Raw genomic sequence first — 9742 nt, forward strand, 5'->3', positions numbered from 1 at the left:
AAATATCCCCAAGAATCTAACTATGAAGATAGGAAGATCTTATAAGGATACACGAAGCAAAAATGTACTTGATAATCGTATACATAGTCACATAACATGGGTCCAGTTAAGGACTTATGAAAGTACCTTTAGATATCAAATCAAGGATTTGAAATGGTACTTCACATATTTGTTTAAGAACTTGTAATTTGTACCTTGTACTTTGTTCCTTTAAAAGAAACGAGTACTTAGGATTTTAGGGGAGATCACAAGTGATCATAAAATGAAAGAACCACATTAGTAGTTTGTTCTGCAAGGAACACGGTTCCTTGGTATCGGTATCGTAGGGGTATGTCATGCAGACACACAATCACAACAGTTTCGCAAAATAAAATTGGAACAACAATTTTATTTATAGAACAACTGAATTGTTTCAAAAGATAACAACAAAGGAAAATACAAGGTCTAATTGTCCACTGCTGCATTGTCGTTTGCATTTGCCTCGTTTATGTTAAACACTTGTCCACGCGCTGGATTTGCATTAACAAGTCTTGGGCAATTGTTTTGGTAGTGAGTAAGGTCACCACTGTTATAACACGACCCAGGTGGAAACTGTTCTTGAGCAGCGGCAGGATTTGCAGCGTTTTGGTTTTGGGTAGCATGACGGCATGTATTGACCAAATGTCCCAATCGTCCACTGTAGGTACATTTATGACACGGTGTTTGCTCCTGATGATGACGGTTGCATTTATTACACAAGGGTGCAGTACCAATATAGTTTTTCCTAGCACAAGGCTGTGCTGGCTGATTTGGTGCAACCTGATCATTCTGAGCAACTACTGCGAAGTTTTGTGAAACCTTACGCTTCTTCGACTTCTTAGAGGACTCGATCTGTTTATCCTTTGGTTTTTCTTGTGCTGACTTGTCAGATGGTTTCTGGTCGCCTTTTCGGAAAAGTTTACCCTTCCTGATCTGAGATTCAGTCAGGGTAGCAGATAGTTCGATGGCTTGTCTGACGGTAGTAGGGTTGCTACCAGTAACAATGTCCTGAACTGGGTCAGGGAGGCCATCGATGTACTTTTCAATTGCCTTCTCCAAAGGCGTAACAATGGTAGGACATAACAGACTTAACTCCTCATAACGATCAGTGTAGGCTTGATGTTCACCGCTGTCTTGTTTAAGGTCGTCAAATTCCCGTTCCAAAGCCCTGAGCTCATGACGAGGACAAAATTCCTTCATCATTAGAGCCCGAAGCTCTTCCCAGGTTTGTGCCATTGCCACATCGGCACCCCTATCACGCATCACACCGTTCCACCATGTAAGAGCACGCTTCTCGAATGCACTGGATGCAAACTCAACCTTGCGCTCATTCAGACATTGCACATGTCTGAATGTGCTCTCCAAACTTTCGAACCATTGCAGGAGCGCGGTTGCTCCTTGAGACCAAGAAAACTTCAAAGGTTTAGCAGAATTGAAGGTTTTGAAACTACACTGATCATTATTGTTGTTATTGTTGTTGTATAACTGATGGATCTGGGTTACTATGTTCGGAAGCACTGCAGCCATTTGTTGAGAGACAAGGGCTGCGACTTCTTCGTTGGTTAGAGGTTGTGCATCTCGTCGAGGAGGCATTGTCTAAAAGGAACAAGGGAACATGAGAAACGAGTGAGGTCGACAATTGGAAAAACAAAAGAGGTATTGAAAACATCGAAAAAACACAAGGAAGGCGATCATTCATTCGTTACCTCGAACAAACAAACGACACGCAGTGACCAATCAAAGTAATTGGGTTAATATAATGTATCGCGAAGACATGCTTTAGCCTATAAGTGTAGATCCCAAAATCAATCCGGATCACAGTGGTTGGTTGTTTTAACCCAAAACACCTATTGATTAAGTGTTTGAGCTATGAAAAGTTAAGAATGATCAAAGATGAAGGTGAAGCTAATGGAATAATGAATACAACAAGTGTTGTATTGAATCCAGACAATAAGATAAAACAATAGAACACCTTGGATATCAGATTTGAGCACAAGATCAAAGATAGAATGTAACAACACCAATATTCATTCAAGAGCCAAAAGCTTGCCAAGGTTACAATGTGAGGGCTATTTATAGTGTTCCTGACTAGCCAGCAAATTTATAAATTTGCTGGAATCTTATCTACACTAGGTCAGGAACCTTACTTCTAGAGAATTACAAAATAAGCCCTTTTACATTCAAAATAGCTACAAACTATGACTAAAACTAATCCTGCACAAGTATCAACGATCTTAAAAGTTCTAACAATATCCCCCCTAGATCGTTGCATACTTGTCTTTTCATTCTTCAGTTGTTCCTGCCGGATTCTTTGTAGCTGGCTCTTCAGGCTCTGTGGGTTTTTCTTCGTTCATGGTCGTTTCTGGTGGTGCCTCTGTCTCGATTGTTACAGTTTGAGTTTCTTGAGTTGTTGCAGCTTCACTAATTGGTTGATCCTCCATAGTGGCCTCATATGTGGATGAGGCCGGAGGCGGTGATGTTGTGGTGGGTTCAGTTGTTGAAGCAGAAGATCTTTCTTTCTTGCGTTCATGTTTCTTCTTCTTCCTTGCTTCCTTTTTCTTTTCTTCAGTTTCATTCCTCTTCTCAATTTTGTCTACCATATCCAGCATTTCCCTTTTGAACTTCCAGGCTCGCTCTACCACTCTCTGAAATAACGCTGCCTCCTCCATATTTGCATTACCAGCTCCCACGTTTATACGGCTAGCGTTCAACACTGTTAGATCTGAGAGCCCAAACATAAAAACATCCATAGGATCCAGGATACGGATATCCACATTTTCGTTGGATCTTATCACAGCTTCACCAGTCCTGCTATCATAAAACCATTTCTTGAAATCATTGAGAGCGACAGGAACTTCTTCAGGAAGCTTGATCCTCGTGACAACTTTTGCAGGGTTGATCACCCACGTCACTTTTCCTTTTCCGGTTACTGGATCAATGGTTGTTTTTGATACTCTACATCTTGGACGCTGCGGAGCATGATTGGGGAAACCCTTGTTGCTTTCTTTGGCAATTATCCGCTCAAAATCCCTCCCGACTCCTTTTTCTTCCGGGTTTAGAATGTCCAGACGACCAAGCTCACGCAGATCCCACCTGGGAAGTGAGAAAAGATCAAATCCGGTCTGGAAGTACTGGATTACTCCACTACGTCTTTTCACTACAAACATTCCTCGAAGGTTGTCATACATCCAGCTGATGATCTTGTCAGTTGCTTCACTCTTTTCTACTGCTATTACTTGGTAAAAATCTGGGAGTCTTTCTCTCTCTTTCTTGAACCATTCTGGGTGCTGAGGAGAGAAGGTTTTTCCGTTTTCTTGTTCATAGAGAACTTCCTCTTCCAGACCCCATTCGATAAATCTGGTTGGCATATCATCCCGGTCCACTTCCTCTTCATCACTTTCATTTCCCTCAGTTACCTTTTCGACTGATTCCAAACGCTTTTTCTTAGCTTCTGCCTCCTTTTCTTTTCTAGCAGTTTCTTCTTCTATGAAAGCGTCAAAGTCGAAGATTTCTTCAAAGGAAAACATGGGCTTTACTTTCATTTGCTCACACATGTTTCTCATCATTCTGAACATTTTCTCCAACCCAGCTTGCTGGAATCTGATGAACTTGGATTGCTTAGCCATGTAGGCCTTCATCTCTTTGTTTTTATTTCGCTGATCCTTAATCTTCTCTCTCAGAAAATTCATGTCGTTTACTTGGTTCTTCAGCAGACAGATTTCTTTGGCAACCGAGGGACCGGTGTCTTTGATCAATTTATCGTAGAGCTCTTGAAAGGGACGAACCCTTTGTGGAGGGACTGGAGGCTTTGAAAGCCTAGTTGGTTTCACAGGAGATACTTTGGAGGAGCCCTTGCTTGCTGAGCCTTCATCCGCATCGACAATCAATGCATTTACAAAATCATTCAACGACTGAACTTCCTCAGTAACAGTCTCTGGTCTTTCTGAGGTTGATATCTCTTTTCGCTTGAGTCTCTTTTCCCTCTTTTCTTTTTCTTGCAAGGCGTGAATCGCTCTCATATCTCTGACATGCTGGCGATGTTCTTCGGACTCGGCCGCCCTTATGCTTGCACCCATAAATCTTTCAGAACTTTTCGGTGTTGGTGTAGTTTCCTTCTTGAAAATCAACATAGTAAGATTCAATAACCATCTTTGTTCTTTTGTTGTAAACACGGTAGGCTTTCTGTGTGGATGAATACCCCATGAAGTAGCAGATATCGCCCACTGCTTCGAATTTGATGAGATTTTCTTGAGTGTTTAGAAGGGTGCACGAACAGCCAAATGGTCTGAAGAAGTCAATGAGCGGCTTTCTTTTGAAGAGAAGTTCATACGCTGTCTTTCCATGTGGTTTTACAATGAATACCCTGTTTAGAACGTAGCATGCCGTATTTACTGCTTCTGCCCAGAAGATGATTGGAAGCTTTGAGTCCACCAGCATGGTTCGTGCAGCTTCGATCAACGTTCTATTCTTGCGTTCAGCAACTCCATTTTGTTGGGGAGTTCTGGCTGCACTGTATTGGAGATGAATTCCCTTTTCTGCACAGAAGGATATGAAAGTCTGATTTTTGAACTCGGACCCATTGTCACTTCTGATCGACTTCACTTTTAGTTTGGTCACGTTTTCAATCAGCGGGATGAATGATTTAAGAACTTCAGTTGTCTCGCTTTTTGCTTCAAGAAAATAGACCCATGAAAACCGAGAGAAATCATCTGTGATCACCAAACAGTAAGAACTTTTAGCAAGACTTTTAACACTAATTGGACCAAAAAGATCCATATGCATCAATTGAAGAGGCGCAGCGATCGTATTCACTGCTTTGGACTTGTGCGATTTCTTGTGTTGCTTTCCCTGGGCGCATGCTATACATTTTTCAGAAAATGGGAATTCCTTAATCGGAAGACCTCTTACTAAATTTAACTTAGAGAGTTTATTCATATTTTTAAAATTAGCATGCCCCAATCGCCTGTGCCAAAGCAGTGACTCTGATTCTGAAGCCTTAGAGATCAAGCAGGTTAGATTGTCGTTTGTCTTGGGATTCTTCATATTGAGCACGTATGTGTTGTTTTGTCTTGGAGCAGTAAGCATGATCATTTCAGCAGGAACAACATAACCGGGCTTGAGAAACAAGCATTCCATGTCATTGAAAAGCACCGATATTCCTTTATCACAGACTTGTGAGACACTCATGAGATTGTAGCACAGCTCTGGAACATAGTTGACATTCTCCAACGTGAGGGCTTCAGACACCACATCTCCTACTCCAACAATCTTTCCTCCTCTCTCGTCTCCAGCGAAAGATACGAAATCACCATCGATGAAGCGAAAGTTCTTCAGAAGTTCCTTCAATCCAGTCATGTGTCTTGAACATCCGCTGTCCACATGCCAGATGTATTCCATGAGCATACGAAGCCATTTCTGGAGTTTATTCTGATATACAAAAAAATATATACAAATTTGCTTGACTTAGGAACCCAGATTTGCTTCATTTGGAATCTATCGTGGTTTTGACCCACGTTGACCTCTTTTTGTTTCCAAAAGTAGGCAGTTGACTCAACCAAATTTTTAACAGACTTCTTAAGATAATTTAATTGATATGTGACGTTTGTAAGAAAATCATGTTCTGGTTTATAAAACTTCTTGGTTTTACAATGTTTCGCTGTATGTCCTAAGTGACCACAGCGAAAGCATCTTTTATGTCTGGGTCTTTTGGTGTTAGAAGATGATGTATGTGATGAGAGTCTTGAGCTTTCTGCTTTCTTCATTTTCCTGTCCACCCTGCTTTCATCTTCTAAGTATTCTTCATCATTGTCTGAATCGAATAAACTTTCAGACATGTTGTCCTCACTTGAGATTTGCTCTTCACTTGCTTCGTAACTTGACTCATTGTAGCTTTGATCTTTGTTCGAACTTTCTGAGTCTTGGTCTTCAATGATTTCAGAACTTGAACATTCGAAGCTTTCATCACTGGTGGGGTGATCTTCACTTGAGGATTGCTGGGTTTCATCACTAGGGAATTCTAGACTTTCATCACTTGTTGTTTGATCTTCACTTGAACTTTCTGATCCTTGCTCGTCTTCTGAGGCAGTGATGCTTGAGTCTTCATTGCCATGATCTTCAGTGACACTCTTTTCTGAATCTGTCACACCTGTTCTAGAAGGAATAAATTCGGGAATTTCCGCTGTGAGGAATTTTCCGAAACTATTCTTTTTCAATTCTGGCACAAATACAGGAGATTCACAAGCAACTTTATCATCACAAAACGAATAATTTAAATCATGACATTCAGTCACACAATGTTCATGATCACGGGTCTCAAATGTAGGCACACGGCCCTTACAGTCATCCGAAGATTTAAATTTAGGCACTCGGCCATTACAGTCATCCATCCTACTTAAATTATTACATTCATCCTTAACATTGTTTTTCCTAGAACAGTTCCAGGCGAACCAGTTAACGGTGGAATAACTGTCGCCTGAATATCCAATTCCTATTTTTGACCCGCCGCAGTCTCCATCCTCATCGCACACATCTTCTTTACACACAATGGGATCTGCATTACTTTTAGAGTAGTTAGCGGTTGTCTCATTTTCATAAAACTCATTTTATTCAACAAAGGCCTTTTCATTGATGAGATCGTTTTCGGGATGAGGAGTCGGCATAGGCACATAGTTTTTGCTATGTGGTGGAAAGAATAGTTTTCTTTCATTTCCGTGCCTATCCTTATACCCAATCCCGTCTTTCACAAACGTTGGTCGTTGGCAGTTTTTAATGTCAGTAAAGGCCTTTTGACTGACATTCCACTTGTCTATTATAATTTGTAATTTGTTCTTTTCGTTCAAAGCTTTTTCTAATCTTTCTGTGAGATCGTTTATGATAAAATCTTTTCTATACACAAATTCTTTTAGAGTTTGCATTTCAGCTAAAGTTGAATTCAACTTTCTCTGATATGCAGCCTCATTTTGTTTAAGCTCGTTGTTAAATTTTAAAGCTTTGTCTTTTTGTCTCTCATATTCTAGATTCAACCATTTGTAATGTGCCACGACATCAACGCATGCAGGAGTGCATAGTTTTTCTTTAAAACTAAGTGGAATACTGTTTACCAAGTCCTTGTCAGCTTTCTCTTTTGATGAATCTGCTTTCATGGCGGCTGCTGGGACCTTTTCCTTACCCTTCTTTTGATCAGATGCCTCTTTCGAAACATGCTCCTCTGCTTCTCCACACTTCTTTTCATTTTCAGGCTCTACTGAAGTCAGAATGCTTTTCAGACCTTTGTCAGCAGTATTGTCTCCTTTTGGAATTCCGGCTGTCTGCTTTTCAAACTGCCTTGATGAGGATTCACCTGAGATCTTGGCCATCAGAGCTTTGTTGACTTGCTCCTTTGCTTCAGTAATTTCTTCACTCCAATCATAGTCTTCGACGACTAAAGCTTTTGGCGTGCTAGGAGACGCGTTGTTCTTGTTCTCTTCAACTGTGATTTGCTTTACAGCAGGAGTGGTTTCACTGTTTCCTTCTTTCAACAGAGGACAATCACGCTTGAAATGGCCTAGATTCTTGCAGTTGTAGCACCTAAGTTTAGATTTGTCAAAACCAGCTTTTCCAAGACCCAAACGCTTTCCTGTTTTGTCTTGAAATTTCTTTAGCCTCAAGGTGATCATGGCCATTTGCCATTTCAGATCCATTTCCTCCATGTCATCTGGATCAACCTGATACATGTCTTCAGCCGTGAACACCTCCTTATTTAGTTCTCCAGACATCAGGGCTTCATAGCTGCTCAGAAATGTGTTAAAAAGTGCCACGTTTTCAGTGGACACTTTCAACTCTTGAGTGTCAACAGTCATAGTCTTCTCAACAAGTTGTGGAGCTTTTGATGCGCTTGCGGAAGTGTTTGCGTAGATTAAGTCAGAAGCTTGTGAAGTGATGCCCCCTGAAGCAAGAAATGCCACATTTTTCAAGCCAGCAGTGGTTTGAGTTGACTTTGGTTGGTAACCAGCAGTGTTCATTTCTCTTTTGTTGACATCCATTTCAAAGGCTCTTAGGGTGTTGATCAGATCGGACAGAGTGACATGATTTGGATTGTTGAGGAAATCCTTCATGATCATCATGCATTGTAGGCTCCATTCTTTGGGAAGTGAATCTAGCAGCTTCTTTATTGCAACACGATTTGTGACAGGATTTCCCGCCTTCTTCATTTTGGTCATCATATTTAGAAAACGACTGATGTGATCGGAAAGACTTTCTCCACGAACTCCACAGAACATGTCATATTGTTTCTGTACCATATCTCTCTTGCTTTCGATCAACTCTTCATTTCCTTCATAGTACTCAATCAATGCATTCCAGAGTGCATTTGCAGTTCGGTGTTCTTCAAACATATTGCAGTCGTTGGTTGATAGTGCCATGGTTAAGGCAGCATGAGCACGACGATCATGTTGGATTAGAGCCTTGTCTTCATCAGTAAAGGTAGTTGCATCATTGTTGGCAACTACCGCATCTCCTCGAACAACTGTTGGAATGTGGGGTCCAGCGGTGACAGAGAGCCACAGATTGTAGTCCGTGTACTCTTGAATGCAAGTCTTCCAAGTGCTAAAGTCTTCAGCCCCTTTCAATTTTGGTGGCCGAGTAGTGGTTCCAGTCTCAAGTTCCGCTTGAGCAATTGGACTTAGTTGATTCAATGACATCTTTGCTTGTTTTTGACAAAATAGGGCTGATCAGAAGCTAATTTCGCTGACAAGTCACAGATGACCAGTGACAGAGTTAATTTTGCCGACGACAAGAGAGACTCGATCAATTTCGCTGACAGATCTTGCTGATCTTCAACCTTCGCTGGTACTCTAGGTTGTCCTGCACGGGCGAACAAGCTAATTCCGCTGACAAACACAACACATACGTTAGTTGGATTAATTCCGCCGAATACCCTGATAAGAACGCTGTGGTTCAGTATCACAGTTCTCGAAGTCGCCTTCGATAATTTCGCTCAAGGGTCACTGGACACTATTTCGCTGATGATCAGTAATTTCGCTCGAATGATGATCGTCAAAATTAGTGATCCTGCGATGAGTTTCTCAACGATTTGATTAATTCAACGCTGTGTTCGCTATATTCAAAAATTAATTTCACTGTCTTCAAAAATTGTTCGTTGTATTCATGTTAATTTCGCTGGACAGAGGGTTTAACACGAACTAAAACCCTCTAATCACTCAAAAACAGCTCAAAAACCATGTTTTGATGCATCAAAATGTCCAAAATGACTCCCTAATCATGTATTAACAACAACCTATCGATTAAACACACCAAATCAATCCATTTTAAGTCTAAAAATTTGAAAACTTTGAAACTCTTGAAAAACCTTCAAAACTATGAAAAATCTCAACAAGAACACAACAACCAAGAGCACTAAGGCTCTGATACCAAATTGTAGATCCCAAAATCAATCCGGATCAGAGTGGTTGGTTGTTTTAACCCAAAACACCTATTGATTAAGTGTTTGAGCTATGAAAAGTTAAGAATGATCAAAGATGAAGGTGAAGCTAATGAAATAATGAATACAACAAGTGTTGTATTGAATCCAGACAATAAGATAAAACAATAGAACACCTTGGATATCAGATTTGAGCACAAGATCAAAGATAGAATGTAACAACACCAATATTCATTCAAGAGCCAAAAGCTTGCCAAGGTTACAATGTGAGGGCTATTTATAGTGTTCCTGACTAGCCAGCAAATT

General features: G+C 40.7%; 1 protein-coding gene across 1 annotated transcript; it reads right to left on the bottom strand.

The window, feature by feature from the left end:
• Nucleotides 1–4101: 4101 nt before the first annotated feature.
• Nucleotides 4102–8207, bottom strand: LOC110870454. Its single transcript, XM_022119635.1, has 5 exons — nt 7722–8207; nt 7112–7550; nt 5793–6262; nt 4884–5445; nt 4102–4727 (listed from the first exon to the last, which is right to left on the bottom strand). Exons 1-5 carry the CDS (start codon nt 8205–8207, stop codon nt 4102–4104), a joined length of 2583 nt encoding a protein of 860 aa, XP_021975327.1.
• Between the last annotated feature and the right edge of the window lie 1535 nt (nt 8208–9742).

This window comes from Helianthus annuus, chromosome 8, assembly GCF_002127325.2.
Source record: "Helianthus annuus cultivar XRQ/B chromosome 8, HanXRQr2.0-SUNRISE, whole genome shotgun sequence".
NCBI lineage: Eukaryota > Viridiplantae > Streptophyta > Magnoliopsida > Asterales > Asteraceae > Helianthus > Helianthus annuus.